Here is a 17,040-nt window from a genome sequence, read left to right as displayed (position 1 = left end):
TCTGCTTTAGACTTAACTATCTTGAATAGTTTTGTATCATCTGCAAATTTTTCTACCTTAGTGTTTACCCCTTTTTCCAGATCATTTATGAATATGTTGAACAGTACTTGTCCCACCCTGGGGGACACCACTATTTACCTCTCTCCATTCTGAAAACTGACCATTTATTCCTGCCCTTTGTTTCCTATCTTTTAACCAGTTACTGATCCAGGAGAGGATCTTCCATCTTATCCCATGACAGCTTACTTTGCTTAAGAGCCTTTGGCGAGGGACCTTGCCAAAGGCTTTCTGAAAATCTAAGTACACTATATCCACTAGATACCCCTTGTCCACATGCTTGTTGACCCCCTCAAAGAATTCTAGTAGATTGGAGATGCATGATTTCCCTTTACAAAAATCATGTTGACTCTTCCCCAACAAATCGTGTTCATCTACGTGTCTGATAATTCTGTTCTTTACTATAGTTTCAACCAATTTGCCTGGTATTGAAGTTAGGTTTACCGGCCTGTAATTGCCAAGATCACCTCTGGAGCCTTTTTTAAAAATTGGAGTCACATTAGCTATCCTCCAGTCATCTGGTGCAGATGCTGATTTAAATGATAGGTTACATACCACAGTTAGTAGTTCTACAATTTTGCATCTGAATTCCTTCAGAACTCTTGGGTGAATACCATCTGGTCCTGGTGACTTATTACGGTTTAATTTATCAATTTGTTCCAAAACTTTCTCTAATGATACCTCAATCTGGGACAGTTCCTCAGATTTGTCACCTAAAAAGAATGGTTCAGGTCTGGGAATCTCCCTCACATCCTCAGCTGTGAAGACCGATGCAAAGAATTCATTTAGTTTCTCCGCAATGGCCTTGTCTTCCTTGATTGCTCCTTTAGCATCTCGATTGTCCAGTGGCTCCACTGGTTGTTTAGCAGGCTTCCTGCTTCTGATGTACTTAACAAAATTTTTGCTGTTACTTTTTGAGTCTTTGGCTAGCTTTTCTTTTTTTGCCTTCCTAATTATACTTTTACAATTCACTTTCCAGAGTTTATGCTCCTTTCTATTTTCCTTAATAGGATTTAACTTCCACTTTTTAAAGGATGCCTTTTTGCCTCTCACTGCTTCTTTTACTTTGTTGTTTAGCCACAAGTGGCACTTTTTTCATCCTCTTACTATGTTTTCTTAATTTGGGGTGTACATTTATATTGAGCCTCTACTACAGTGTCTTTAAAAAGGTTTCATGCAGCTTGCAGGGACTTTTGGGCAAAGTCCTGCTTCTCTGAACACATTACTTGTAAAAAACCAAGATGGTCTCAAAGAAAATACTGGCCTCCATCACCAATTTCTGCTCGCACCCAGATGGAACAACCTACAAGCTTTGAGTAGCTGCTTGTGTCAAAAAGGGGTCCAACCATCCTCCCATTATTCCTGAACCTCCCATGAAAAGGCCACATTCACGTCTCTGTTTGTTGAAGGGCTGATTGTTTTAGGGAAGGAAGCTGTGGTTGTTGAGTTCTTGGCCCAGACAAACTGATCCCTGACATTTTTAGGCATCGGATAAATCAGTGTATTAGTGTTAGCCTTGCACCTGCAAGAACTGGGCCAAATTCTAGTTGCAGATGTCCTGTCTCACTGAAGTTAATGGGGTTGCATAGCTATAAATGAGAGAATTTGTCACAATGGATTCAAATTCCTCCCTGATGACTTCCACAGAGTTACATCTGGGATGAATTGGTCCCATTATGACTTAGCTCAGAGTCCCCCATTGATTTCTAATATACAGTACATGCAAAGTACATGCAACCATTAATGCAAAGAGCAAAGTCCAGGCTTCCAGTGCAATCAGTTCTGACCTTTGCAGGGTTCAGAGTGGTGCTCTTGGCAGCAAACTTCGTGAGGGTTTTTTGGTTTCTTTGTCTGGTCAACTAATCAAATGCTGATTGATAGTTCAAAGCATGATCAGGGAAGACCAGCTCCATCCTGATCCAGAAAATTCTTCAATCACATGAGCCTGGACCCAAATCTCCTTCCCCACCCTGAGCAGGAAGCTCCCTTGCATCATAAGTTGCCTTTTCACCAGGCAGCAGTTGATCCGGGGACAGGCCTTAGTATCCGCCTCCAGCTGCCTGGTGATCAGGCAGCAGAGAAGGGCGAATGTCAGTGGAGTCTCCCAGCTTAGCCACAAGACCAGGCCTGCCCTTTTCCAGCTGTATCCACTGTGCTCTTGGGGATAGGTCAGGCCCAAGCCGGAGGACCTGACAGGATGGAAACGGAAATTCTAAGCATTCCTCTTCCATAGCACGCATGCCAAGTGAAAAGCAACAACGAGCAGCTGGGCTGGAGCTTAATACAAAAATTAATAATAATGAAGAGCTCAGCAAGAAGCTACTGAATTGACTCCAAATAGCCCCAGCAGCCCTGGGTTATAAAATTGTCCGGCATACAACACTATTGAGACAGGTGACATACTGAGGAGAATAGGAATCAAAGGACACAACCTGCAAAGACTGAAATCTGGTTTAGGAAAAAAAACCTGCCCATTCTCTGCAATTTCCTGAGTGTGTGATTTTATTTTCATTTGGCCTTTATGTCTCACCAACCACACACACTAAAATCCTCTTAAGATAATGAAAGTCTGGAATAGATGGACTTTTACTCCTATGTCCTTTTTAAGGTGAGAAAAATTGATGTTTTCTACCACTCGACTGTAGAGAGCGGCAGATGTCTAAGCATCTTTTAGAAGGTGTGCAGGAGGCAGGTGCACTACTTCTCATATACATTTCAGTTGTAATGGAAAGGAGAACTGATCAACAGGAGAACTCAATGTAAATGTCGTAGAGTCCTGATTATTAACTGTTGGATTCAGATGGGATGGGATATTCATGTGGTTATTAATTATCCAATGACAATTTTCACAAGAGCAGAGGGGTATTGGTCATGGTGTCCTGGCCAAATTCCAAGTTGAGTGATCACTTTCTCTCCATAACATTCACCTCTATGTATCTGTGTATTTTAAGATTTCATTCTGCTGCTCATCTCGCCCCTTTACCCTGTAGTTTCTGTTCCTTCTGTTGTGTTGTGTTTTTTTGTGCGCAGCTGTTCCAGTCCAGTCAGGCAGCCGTCCTTTGATGGTGGACAAAGTGGTTTTTTTCCTCACATAGTTGGTAACGTTTGTAAAGCACACAGAGATCCGCTGGAATGAGAAGTGTGGTGTCCAATGATCACTCAGTGCTTAAGGTGCTTACCAGACATCTGCTTTAGGCCAGGTCTACACTCAAAAGTTAGGTTGCTCCAGCTACATCGGTCAGGTCACAGCTTGGGTGGAAAACCCAGGTGCTGCAGGAAGCACTGTTTGGGCCCTCTTTCCACTGAGTCCGTACTGAGCCAATGCCCATGTCTGATGGCAAGGGGCGCTGTACTGTGGAAAGTGCCCAGTACCCTTTTTCCTTTGTGGTATTTGAATATCACGTGGCACTTTCCCAAGAGGAGGAGCATTAAACCTAGCCTCAAATGCTGCCATGCTCTAATTCTGTTGTTTCAAGTGGATACGGTATTGTACTTCACTGCCTGCCTTAAACAATTGTGCAGTATTGCTGTTCAGGTTACCGTGAGCACATCACACCTGTCCTCTGCTCTCTACACTAGCTTCCCAGGGAATACTGAGTCAAGTTCAAGGTTTCTGTTCTTATCGTCAAGGTGCTCCATGGCCTTGGCCCAGGAGATCTGAACTCTACCTGAAGCTCTAGGATGAAGACCATGGTCAACAGCTCTGCTCCTTGGGCACAATGGAGCTCTCTACAATAAGGGTAAAGGTCATCCGAGAGGGAGACACAGCTTTCTCAGCGGCTGGTCTGAGACTATGGAATGAACTCCCCCAGGAACTGAGGATCACAAACCTCCCCAAACCTCCAAGCACAATGTGCATTTCTTTGACCAGGCCTTCTCTAACATACATACATTGCAACGTGTATTACAAAACCACCCCCCCATGCACACACACACGCACAAAGCCTACCAAAACAATACCCTCCCCTGCACACACGTCTCCTCCTGGGGAGGGGATGAGAAAACAAACTCCACATGACAGATGTTAGTCCTGCCACTTAATGCATGACTGGAGGGTGCTCAGATACTACGGTGATGAGAGCACTATAAAAACCTATGTAGAATAGAGAGAGAGAATTACTGGTGGTCAGCAGCTGCCACATTCCACCCCAGCAATGGCTGCATGTCAGTGGTAGGTGAAGTGACCCCTGTATATAGTTTGTAAAGCATTTTGGAATGAAAGACCCTATATAGATGTACATCCTAATAATTATTAATTGATTATAAGAAAACAGACGGGGGGTCATGACTAAGTCTCCCACTTACTGCTCTGTACTGCGCTATTTATACAACCTGGGTTGGAAAGAGAACTCAGCACTGAGAACTTTGGCTTCCTATTGTGGATTTGAGCTTGATCAGTTTTTTTTTAATAATGTGTATTAAATATCATGCAATATTAATGTCAGCATTAAAGAATCATTTTGCCTTTAGAAAAAATAGCACATGAGCAGAAAGTGTCCAGAAAAGCAAAAAAGCAAAACCCCCTCTAACAAACAGAACAATTAATTATTTAGATCATATAACCACAATCGAGATAAAAGGCGACATTTATAGCATGATAAAGTGAGAAGCAGGAGTTTCGATCCAGGGGCCTTATGGCAGGTGGCAGAAGGAGCAGCAGCAGCATTAGCCTAGTCCGTGTATGGGCTTGCTCTCATTTTTGTCTTTTGACCCCACCAGGCACCCATGCTTTGTTTACTAGAGGTTAGGTCGCCCATCTCCTGTTTCCGTAAACCCACCAAGGAGGTGAGAAGGAGATCACGAACGGGCTTGCTGTGCGGCATGTTTGGTGCCATCAGGCCAGGACAGAAAGGCAGGTAGCTGAGCTTAGTCAGTGGCAGGGGGGAGAATGTGCAGACAGAAGCTTGATGTGTGGCTGCTGTTTTCTAAGCACCGCTTTGCTACTCAAGGTGACACAGAAGAGTAAACACGTTTGGCTTTTCCTTATTGCCCCATGCAAAGCGGCGAGGTAGATAAAGGCAGGGTGTGTGCAACTGGCACCGTGGGGAGATGAAAGCTAAAGGAGCTGCCTGCCCTGGGCCAAATCCCCTGCTGATATAACTCCATGGACTTCAGTGGAACTGCACCAACAGAGAATTTGACCCCTTGTGTGCTGCATAAGCTCTGTCCGTCCAAGCAGGAAGCAAAGCAAATCCATTTTGATGTGACCATTCCCCTCACGCCAGTTTAGAGGATCCACACTACACCCAACCTGTTGGCTAATCTTCTTGGTGGAGCAGCAGTGTGCTACAGCCCACTGGAGATGCACCCACTCTCCCTCCATAAAGAGATTGAGATGGGCTTGTGCAACGTGTGGTTGTCAACAACGCCACACACAAATGTGGTTTGAACATGGGACAGTGGAGCCTAAAGTGGGCTATTTTTGGCCCTTTTATTCCCAGTTGGCACCCAGGCATTCAGCAGCAGCATCAGAATTATGGGGTGGGAGTGCAAAGATAACATACATGTTTTTCACAGCACAGAAGAAGTTTGATTCTGGTTCTGTTTTGAAGGAAGGTTTGGGTGGATGCGTGAGGTTTACTTTATCCACCATTTCCAGATCTAAGGAGGCCGCAAGTTTCTCTCCCTGCTTCACGCCACCCCTCCCTATAGCCCAGGGATTGGCAACCTTTGGCCCGCAGCCCGCCAGGGTGTTTACCTTCAGCATCTGCAGGTTCAGCCGATCGCAGCTCCCACTGGCCGCGGTTCACCAGTCCAGGCCAATGGAGGCTGCGGGAAGCGGTGACCAGCACATCCCTCGGCCCGCACCGCTTCCCGCAGCCCCCATTGGCCGGGGACGGCAAACCGTGGCCAGTGAGAGCTGTGATCGGCCAAACCTGCGGACACAGCAGGTAAACAAACCAGCCTGGCCCACCAGGGGGCTTACCCTGGCGGGCCGCAGGCCAAAGGTTGCCGATCCCTGTCTTATTCTGTGGCTTCCACTGCAGCAGTCTTATATCTGAGAAGCCTCTTCAGAAAACCGGGTGGATGTTCCACATTCCAGGGATGTGTTTAGTCACTGTATGTAAATTACACTTCTGAAATTCCCAAATTGAGTTTTTCCTTGTAAATGAATAAAATATTTTAAAAAATCCATCTCCAAAATGAGACTGACTGGAGAGCATAAATACCTCTTGACTATGAAGGCCGCATGGGTTACATCTGAGTCCTTTCTATAAAGTATAGAGAAAGTGTCCTTACTAGAGACAGACTGTAAGTCACAGCAGCCATCAACTACTATTAGTCTAGCAGGGGTTCAGGCCCAGCTGATCAGAGGGCCCTAACCATGCCTGTTCTATGCAAAAATACCACATGGCTACACTGTGGACACTGCACCACTAAAATCAGAAATAGTCCAGTGCTGTAAAAATGAAGGTTCCAGCAGCAACCTTAACTCAGCTGCATTGCGTGTCCTGTATGTCACAGAGTTGAGAGTTTGTGGCCAGAATACCTCTACAATGAGCCCAATGACTTTATTTAGACTAAAGTATTTCATCCTCAGGAGATTAACCTGTTGTGTGCCTCAGGCAGAGAATGCAAGAGACTGAGGGGCTGCCAATGCTCAAGGCCCCTGCAATGACTGGGTATTGATTCAGTGGGATGTGCCCAGATGATCCCAGCAGGAGAACCACCTCCCATCCTACAGAGGAAGGCAAAAAAATCCTCAAGGTCTCAGCCAGTCTGCCCTTCCCAACCTCAAATCTGGCAATCAGTGTGACCCTGGGCACATGAGCAAGACACACTAGCCAGGCATCTGTACCACCTCGGGGCACTGGTCCACCCTCTCCAATGCCCGGTCTCCAGATTTACTGTAGACACCAGGGTTGTCAGACTTCTTCATAGTGTGAAAGACATCTTAGCAGCTCATCCCCTGGACACCTTTGCTGCCATTCACCATCGTACGAACCACCTCCCCTCCCACGGGTAAGCTCAGAATATCCCTGTGGCTACCACAGTAATTGCACGGGAAAGTGACAAGAGGTATTTTATGTAATATTTGAGCCCCAGCCAAGGACCAGTACCTCATTGTGTTAGGTGCTGTTCAAACATACAAGCACACAAAAAGCCCCAAGGAGCTTATCATCTAAGTACTTTCATCCCAGATCTCACTTGCTTTACTCATGCATCCTCAAGAGCAAGAACAGCGAGGGGCTTTATCTCTTTGTAGATTTTTGGGTATGTGGTTAAGGTAGTTTGGGCTGTCTTTTAATGCAGTTCTGCATGTGGAAACAAAGAGAACCCGCACCATGTGAACTCCTTCCACTTTTGCCAAAACAGCCCCTTGTTGCTCTGCAGACCACACTTTGCGAAACTCTGTTCTACCTTTTACAAGAGAAACAGCAACGTTTAGCATAGCGATAGGTGCCTCAGCATTACTTACAACAGGCAGAGAGACCAAGTAGAATCCCTCCCTGGTGCAACTCCAGTTGAAGTCAAAGAGTGCTGAAGCCTGGCTGGGCCAAGGACAGATTTCATAGATCAGAGAATCATAGATTATCAGGGTTGGAAGGGACCTCAGGAGGTCTACTAGTCCAACCCCCTGCTCAAAGCAGGACCAATCCCCAATATTTGCCCCAGATCCCAAACGGCCCCCTCAAGGATTGAGCTCACAAAGCTGGGTTTAGTAGGCCAATGCTCAAACCACTGAGCTATCTCTCCCCCGCACCCAGTGCCCCATAGTCTTGATCCATGCAGAAATTAACAGATTTGTTGATTCACCCCAGCTGAGCAAAGGGCTAATTTACTGAGTGAGTATCTCCTCTTCACATTCCCCTCCCCAAACACATTACACTATATCTCACTGGTTTTTACTGTGAGTTATTGGACACAGTTAAAGCCGAACTGAGAAACGCAAGTTCCCTGTGGCTGGGTTGGTCGTTAGCGGTTTCCTGCCTTGCTGTTTGCACTTGGATTTGATTGGGTCCCTTCTCATGGTCTTTGCCTGAGATCTGGACCTCAGCAGGTGGCGAGCTAAGCACCAGGCCAGGCAACAGCCCCCACTTCTGCCTTCCAAGTGCCAGAGCTGCTGATGAATATCCACTTAATTGGAATTAGGTATTCTCCAGACAAGCCTTCTGACTGGAGAAATTAGCTAGTTTATTCCAATAAAGATGCTAATAGTGGGGCTTTGTGAAGGGCGAGAAATTCCCATTGTCATTCAGAAGCAATTTGTAGCGGATCTGAAGCCTTTGAAAAGGTGCTGTGCTGGTGGCTGGGTTTGTATAATACCCAGCCCCGGTTGTCACAGCTGAACATTCTTCACCTCCACATGCGTCAGCCCTGTCCAGTGTATTCTAAGGGTGAGAAAGCGCTGGAGTGAAGCGATGAGACACTCTGCTGCACGGGTACAGAAGGAAGATCATCTCTCAAGGGCTGGGGGAGGGGCTCATCAGACATTCACAACTCGTTCCTTCAGGCTGGGCCTCTGGGAGCCAGGAAGCGGAGGGTCTCAGGGCTGCCCAACTCCCCTCCAAGTCCTGGTGCTGTGCTTTCTGACCGGGGCTATGGAAGGAAGAGACGCTGCCACCTCTTTCCTAAGCCGCCTGTGGCTAATGATGTAACCCATCACACTTCTCAGGGCCCTTTGACTGAGTCCTCGCCGCTGCCCTAGGGAACTAGATATTATTATGAGATATTAGCGATTAGCCCCACTTTGGAAATAAGGTGGAAATGAGGCACAGAGGAGGAAAGCATTTTGCTCAGGAGAGTAAAGCAAATCATCATCCAGCAGAGCGGGAAATAGAACCCAGGAGTCCTGGGTCCCAGTCGAAGTTAACCCCTTTGTAAGGGTAGTCCGCACCTCAAGTAGCACCCCTTTGTGGCGATGTTACCAGGGGTCCTCATCTCCAGTGTCCCTGTGGTGGCCGCTTCCTTGGCCCTGTGATGGCCTCCCTCCCTCTCTCGGTCTGCGTCTGCTGTGGCCTGGCTCTCTGGCCAAGTCACATAAAGGCTCCATCTGCTTCCAGGGTACTCAAAGTCCCACCACGAATATAGTCTTCAGTACTAGTCCCAAGCTGACATAGACAAAAAGGTTCTTTTCCACTTGCGGGCTCAACTCATAGTTCTTTCTCTTCCCAGAGCCAGGGCCGGCTCTAGGATTTTTGCCGCCCCAAGCAAAAAAAATTTTGGGCCCCTCCCCTGCTTTTTTTCGTGCCCCCCCCGCCCCCAGCTCTGTCCCAACTCCGCCCCTTCCCCAAATCCCCAGCCCCGCCTCCTCCCCCGGGCGTGCCGCATTTCCCCCCCCATTGCTTCCTGTGGCTTCCTCACCCCACAACCTCCCACCCTAGCTCACCTCCACTCCGCCTGGTCTCCTGAACGCACCGCCGCTCTGCTTCTCCCTCTCAGGCGAGGGAGAGGCAGCACGTTCAGCAGAGCAGGCGGGGCGGAGGGAAGCGAGGGGTGGGGAGCGCAGGAAGTAACAGGGGGGGTGGGGTAGAGAAACCGCTCCCCGCCCCAGCTCGCCTCCGCTCCACCACCACCTCCCCCCAGCGCGCCGCCGCTCGGCTTCTCCTCCCTCCCTCCCAGGCGTGCCGTGTGAAACAGCTGTTTGGCACGTGGCAAGCCTGGGAGGGAGGGAGTGGGGAGAAGCAGCAGCGGTGGAGTGGAGGTGAGCTGGGGCAGCAGGGGCACATTTCTAGGGGTGGTGTGGCCGGCGCCGGAAGGCAGCCCCTAGAAATGTGCCGCCCCAAGCACCTGCTTGTTTTGCTGGTGCCTAGAGCCGGCCCTGCCCAGGTCACAGACTCCCCAGGCTGGGGAGTCCAGATACCACAGAAACCCCAATGGTCTTCTGCCTTCCTGGGCTTCTCTTCAGTTCCCTGTTCCTTATAGGCCTTAGCTGAGGGTTCCTCCCTAACTGCAGCCTACCCTGCTCCCTGTTCCCCAGCTGGCACAACAACTCCAGGGCTGCCTCCCTGGCTGCCCAGCGCCTTCTCCCAGGAGCCCACCACAGGAGTTAGCTCTATTCCTGTGGCTCAGCTCTCCAGCCAAAGGCAGCCTTTGCCTGCAGAAGAGTCCTGCACCCTCTGCAGTCTGTCTTCCCAGACTCTCTCACGCTCCTTATAAGGCTGAGCTGACTCATGGCTCATCACCTAGCTCCGCCCTCTGTGGCTGGGAGGCAATCAGTCAATCAATCACCCCACAGGAGGAGCACGTCTCTCATGGTGGGGGGGGGAGTTCTTTCCCTAGCAGGTGACAGGATCACCCCATCACACCCTTGCCTTCCAGGGACCCCATACACCCACTCATACTGACAAGATGGTCTTGATATTTCCAATGGTTCCTGATTCCAGTCAGGCCAGAAAACCTGTAGAAATATATTATTTAGCTGCTTTGTTTCCCAGCCAGGTCCCAGCCCTGCATAGAAAGCAGGAAGATGCATTTTTAACAGTTGATCATCTTTTAGTGGACCTCAGAAACAGTCTTGGGCTAAGGTTCAGGTTGGGTCTCATCTAATCTTGAACTGGTTTGACCATTGCTAGCCTCCGTCCCCCATTCTCACCAACTCATAGCAGAGAAGCTGACCTTGAAGCAAGCAGTTACACTGTGCATAGCTTGTGAGGAGAGGGATGCCCATGGTACCGCATCCGCTGCAGTGCTGAGCCCTGGACCAGGGCTGCAGTAAGCTGCTGGGATTCCTGGACAGCAGCCCTCAGCCCATGTAATATTGAGACCTCAGTGGGCCACACTTCTCTTTTGAATTAACGTGTATTTGTGCATTCTACCCAAAGGGAATTCTAACTGGATAGGAGACGTTTTTGGAGTGGCATGTGGGTATCCTTGGATTCACATGCTTCCCACATCCCATCAACTGCCCTACACTGGTGGCTAGGCCAGAGCCCAAAGTATCCACACAATCTAGACCAGGCTGCGAACCACAGGATCCATTAACTCATGGAGAGCAAAGATTTCCTCTCCTTTTCTCCCTCAATTCTCTGGTTCGTCTGGAATAACTGTCATCTCCTTTTCAGCTTGTGTTGCCCTACCATCGTGTCCATGTTCAGAAGGATGGATTGTTTTTCTTCACCAAAGAGCGAAAGGCCCACTTGAAAGGACAAGAGAATTCTAATAAGTGGCTACGTCAGATTGTCCACAAACTACTTCCTTGTATAGCTACGTCACCAGTCACTGGTGATGACCATGCCTGATGTGAGTGCAGTGTAGAAGAGAAGAGATTGTTCTGCAGAGAGAAGGCTCCAAACTCCTGCAATGTCAATCCAGTACTTTGCATGAAGCACCAGGGACCAGATATTCCAAGAGAAGCTCAGGGCCTGATTTCCAAGACCTCAGCATCCAGGATTAGGGTCAGATTTTCGAAAAAGCGTAGCTCCCATTCAGGCATCTCAACAAAGCCCAGATTTTCAATAGTGCTCCGCACACAGCAACTCCCATGGGTGCCAACTCCTCTGATGATGCCTAAGGTTAACAGCTAGGTAGGGGGTCAGTGAAGACTTTAGTTCTGTGTTTATATGCACCTTTACAATGGTTTTTAATTATCTGACTGGAATCCACCCTGCTGTGCACACAGCTGGCCTATAGAAATGCATGTTCTCATTTCCACTCTGCACCTCTTTCCCTTGTTACGCTCACTTGTTGTGTCTTGTCTTAAATTAGCCTGTAATGTCTTCAGGGCAGGCTCTGTTTTTCACTGTGTCTGTACAGTGTTTAGCACAATGAGGGTCCCTGATGGAGGGGCATCAGGATACTATGATAAAACTATTAGTTATTATTAGAGAGATGCTACTGGTTTTATACCAGGCATCAAACCATCCCTAGCTCGTTCACATCTGACCCAAGGTTAAACTAGTCCTTGTTCAGCAGTGTATACTTGGGAGATTCATGCTTAAAAAAAGACGTCTTTGCTCTACTGGAGCTTTGCAGCAGGAATGTTTATATTTGTTATTGTTAATGCATGCCCGTTTTCTAATTTGCACCTGATACACATTCGCTCATATTGTTAAACTCGGACACATTTCTTTTTTTGCAGACTTAATCAAGCAGTTGATAGCTGCCATTCGCATTTGTTGCCTTCCACACTGAAAAACTCTTTGCAAAGAGCTGCTCCTATTTGCACACTTGCAAAGGCAACTGCATATTTAGCATGTTCACCGCTCTGGGACTGCAGTAATTAGTTGTCTGTCTGGCACACTGACTTTTGGAGCTGTGCATTCATTCACTTTCTATTAAAATAAAGTAAAGGCCGTAGTAATAATAATATATAGGGAAATAGCTCAGAGTAGGCCGGAGCCTCTCTTTAGTTCTGAATTCAGTCGGTCAGGCTTTCTACAGTATCACAACCTTGGTTGCTGGTTGTGATGAATGAGGGATCCAGGTCAGGACTAGACCAAGTTCCTAAATATTTGGGTTTGTATGTAATTTCTTCGTCGCACTGCTCCCATTGAAATCAATGGCAAAACTCTCATTGACTCCATAGGCAACAGCTTTGGTCGCCTAATGAGTTGTGTGACGTGTACAATATGTGCAGTTTGATTTAACACACATGTATCCCGCACCTGAGTGGTGGGACTGACAGCAGCAGCTCAGAGAATATTAAATCTCCATTTTAGTTACAGCTTTGAATGGATTCTCTCCTCTTTTATTTATTTCCCCCCTGTCTATGGGACACAAAAGATCTACCTCTTTATGTAATTTGTATGGTTCTATCATCTAGAACAATGCACTGGTTTCTCCTTTCTCTCCCGGCTGCACTCCTTCATTTGTACTGTTTGCTTCCCTTTCCCCAGCGAGGAAAATGTGAAAATAGAAAATCAACTTGCCCAAGCATGTTGGGGTTTATTTGCTTTACCCAATACATTATCTACAATGCATGCATACATTAGCAGAACTATCCTCTAGACAATCCTTTCTGTACTCCCTCCCACTCTCTGTGTTAAGAAAACACCACATAGAGAGATTACAACTGTGTTTTGTGCATGTGTATGCATGTACTCCCCACACAGGCATACATACATACTGTATGTGTGTATGTTGTATCTGTGATTATAATTTCCCCCAGGAAATAACCATTTCCAACTCTTTTTTTTCCTGGGACCATGTCAGATTTTTGCTCCTCCTCTGAGCTGCAGGTGGACAATCCTAACTAGTTCAGGGCAGAAATGGAAAGGTGCCAGATCTAAACCCTACAGGAATGAACCCTGGGCGGGCAGGGTCGTGTGTATTCACTTCCCCCGTTTGTTCACCTGCACCCTAATTTCCTGTCCACTGTTAATTACTTTCTTTCTTCTGCTGACCACCCCTCACTCCCATCCCTGTGATTGTGGATCACTGGGGCGCACACCCACAGACCAGCTCTCACCCCCTGCTCCTCGCCTTGCACTGAGCTGCCTGTTTTCCATCCCCCCTTTTGCATGCTAACTAACCTTCTCACACCAGCACACGGAGAGCTTTGCAGAAGGGGCGGGGGGGGGGGGGCTGTTGTGCCTGCCTGTCTGTCTGCTTCGTTTTATCTCCCAGGCTGAGTGATCTGCTTGGGAAATCACTTTCCTTTCACACCCTGCCCTGGCTCAGCCAGTCTCTCGCAGACATGCAGCTGGAGAGGAAGATGCTGCTCTCCCTGTCCTGCTGCTGAAGAGAGTGGCGAGCTCTTAACCCTACAGGGGGGGCTCTTTGGGAAGGGAGGGGGGGTTGCCCTGCTGCGGACAATCCCACCATCTCCCCCCTCCCGGTCCTGCCAGCGTCCACCTGCCCCTCCCTACCACTAACACCCTCCCCCCCAGCGGGCTGGAGGGGCTGATGCAGCCGATAAGGTAAGCACCAGAGCCGGTGAGGTTGGGGGAAAGTGGATTGGAGGGGAAAGGCACCAACCCCTGGGGTCTGTTCCCTGCAACAAAGGGTCACCCCCTCCCAAGGAATTCCTCTGCACCTTTGCTTGCTTCCTTCTTAGCCTGCTTTGGGGTTGCTACCTGGACTCTCTTTCCGGCATGATATCCACCCCCCACCCTTCCCCTCCCTAATTGCTTCTTGATTTGCTTCCTAACCAGGTGTTCTTTCTGCCTGAGAGTCCGTGGCGTTCCGTTCTGATCCTCTGTAGAGTTTCTCTATCTATTTGTAAATGCTTATTCTGTGCTTTGGTTCTTTTTCTTCATTGCATGCTCTGTGCATGTAGAGAGATAGAGAGAGACGAGTCCTTTCTTTCTTTCTTTTCTTTTCTGGTTGCCCCCGGACTTGCAGCGTCCTTGTGCCAAATTATTCCCATCTAAATGAAAAAGTGAACTTAATGGCAAAACACTGATCAAAATGGAAACATTTTTTTTTTTTTTTTTGGAATGGGTTTCGCTCCCGGGGCATAGCTGGCATCCTTATTGCAAAACACAGAAGGATCGATATGTAGATACGTTTTCCTATCCCCAGCTACTATGATTTAAAAATACAGAATGTTTTCAAGATCAAGCTAGTTTGACAGCTATCCGGGCACTCAGATACCATGCGAATGAGAGCCAAATAAGTACCGAGAGAGATGGATAGCTATATAGGCTAAAGCAAACATTACATTCATCTCAGAGGGCTAGATTCTGCTACCGTTACTCGTGCTGAGTAACACCCTACTCAACAAAAAGTCCCACTGATTTCAGCGGGTAATAAGGCATTAATCAGTGTCAGGATGGAAGAATAAAGCCTTGAGTTAGGACATTTTAAAACCACCAGCCAGGTTGCAAAACATCCTCTTTAAGTGTTGTTTTCATCCAGGGACTTGCCCGTTGTTACAGGTAGTCAAGGAAATCATGTCGTGTTTGCAAGACAGGTGCTTGTTCTTAGGCGGGAGATGAAAGTTTGGTGTTGTTTTGATGTGATTCTTGATTGCTGCCTGTTGGAGTAATTGTATTGCCATTGCTCAGAGGTAGAATCAGTTTCCCCAAATTGAGATTTTAATGGGAGCTTGTAAGCTGATGTTATGTCATGTGGTTTAAGGCAGCGTTGGATTGCATTTATTTCATAAATTGGCTATTTTTGCAAACTGTTTAGGGAAAACAGCGCCACCTAGCGGGAAGAAACGAGCTTCGAGTTCTATTTATTCCCGGGAGAGCGCACATGTGCTTATTCCCTGCTCAAAAAATACAGCCTTCATCCAACTGCATCCTCTGTAGGGAGTATAACGGGTTTGGAAAATCCAGAGGGATGGGGTCATTGGGATTTTTACTAGCCTCATTTTTTGTAACGATTTATTTTCCTGGGAGATATTCAGGTAGTTTTTTAAAGTTTTTAAAAATGCATAGTGACAACATCTACTAGACTGTCCATTTCATAACTGAAAGCAGAAATGGCATGGTGTGGTAGATCACATTTCTAGGCATCATCTTCAGGAATCCACACTCAACAACCCAAGTGGGAGGTACAGTGTTTCCACATAAAGTCAGAAGGCACCTTAAAGAGCAGGCTCCTCCTTGCTTCTGTGCCCCTCCTAAACTCCTTCTACTTTCTCCAGCCACAGTATATTGACGATCTAGCCTTCAGAAAAATTGGTATTTCCATCCCAGCTGTTCCACAGAAAGGCCTGTTACCTTTTAATGACGAGATCTAGGAGAGGTCCTTAGACATCGTGTTTAGATGGGGAGAGGCAGATTAGACAAATATATTTGTAGGAACTCTTGCAATTTCTAGAGACAAAAGTCAATTTTAGAAGCAGCTGGGAAAGAAGGGGCAGCATTAATGTCCAGTTATACTAAATTGATTTCTCTCTGTTCTGACAGAAAGTCAAAAGGGGGTTGAAGATCCCTTCTGTTTATTTTTTGGCAGTTAGAAGTTACCCAGATTTTCAGTTGAGCCACGCACATTTCACCAACAGTCATGAAACTTGCTCACAGACATGACCACCTATTAGTCCAGTTGTTTATTAGAGGTTCATTCAGATGTGAAATAGATGCAATAGGAATGTTGTTTGGGATTTACTCCGGTAGGAGATGGGGATGAAGGCGGAGCTCCCTGCAGAGAACTAAATATACAGAAGAAGAATTCCAGCCAACCTTCTAAACACATCAGAACAAGGAAAGGTTATATTCTGTGATGTGTGAGATTCAAGCCCAGCCCCACAATATGCTGCAAACAAATTAGGGGGAGGAAGGAGTTGAATGTCACCTGTCACACGGGGAGGTGGGGGTGGGAGGTGAAGTAACATCTTTGATTGGACCAACTTTTGTTGGTGAAAGAGACAAGCTTTTGAGTTTACACAGAGCTTACTCAGGACCTGAAGAAGAGCTCTGTGCAACCTCGAAAGCTTGTCTCTTTCACCAAGAGAAGTTTGTCCAATAAAAGATATTACCTCGCCCACCTTGTCTCTATAATGCCCTGTCTCTATAATACCACACCACTACAACTGTAAACAAGTTGACGTGACAAGCTTTATTCTATTGAAAATATCCAGCTCATTTTGCTTTCTTTTGCGGGTAGGAATGAAGGATTTCTCAAACATTCCTCCTCCCTCTCTAGCTGGATCATTATTGCATTAGGAATTGACAAGCCCTTGTATTTGCACTAGTTGTTTTGGGTGATTGCTTCATGTAGCTGTCCCAAAATAACTTTACCCTCCTCATGGGGTTTTGAAAAGCTTAATTGATTTGTAGAGGGCTTTGAGATTCTTGGATGGAAGGTGCTGTATACAAGCAAAGTATTTTATTTATTGGTGGTAGCATTATAAAATCTTAATAATCCAAAACTGACACCTAACAGTGTCCCTTTAAAGAGACAGGCTACTGAGTCCAGGATCCATATAAGCAGATGTATATTTAGATTGCCCAAGCACCAGAAACTCAGCTGTTGAAACGAAGAATCCTCTTTGCTCTTTGCCAAGCAATAGTCAGCCTGCATGCTTCTCTTCAAAGCCTCTTTCAAATACCATCTCCTCTGACCTACCCCATTAAGATACTGTCACTACCATGCCCAATGCACTAATGAAGCCTGCAATAGAATACCTTCCCTATTAGTTGCTATACA

The 17,040-nt window shown here is 47.0% G+C and overlaps 1 protein-coding gene across 1 annotated transcript in view; it reads left to right on the top strand.

Annotated features, from left to right (window-relative positions):
• Window positions 1-13,589: 13,589 nt before the first annotated feature.
• Window positions 13,590-17,040, top strand: part of RGMA (repulsive guidance molecule BMP co-receptor a) — a 35,323-nt gene continuing 31,872 nt past the window's right edge. The window contains exon 1 of the mRNA XM_074966508.1: window positions 13,590-13,859. Within this exon, the coding sequence (XP_074822609.1) occupies window positions 13,846-13,859 (14 nt within the window). The 5' untranslated portion in view covers window positions 13,590-13,845. The remainder of the gene's footprint in view (window positions 13,860-17,040) is intronic.

This window comes from Natator depressus, chromosome 10 (genome assembly GCF_965152275.1).
Source record: "Natator depressus isolate rNatDep1 chromosome 10, rNatDep2.hap1, whole genome shotgun sequence".
NCBI classification, from domain to species: Eukaryota; Metazoa; Chordata; order Testudines; family Cheloniidae; genus Natator; species Natator depressus.
The sequence above is the reverse complement of the archived record's forward strand: the minus strand, read 5'-3'. Positions and strand labels throughout refer to the sequence as shown.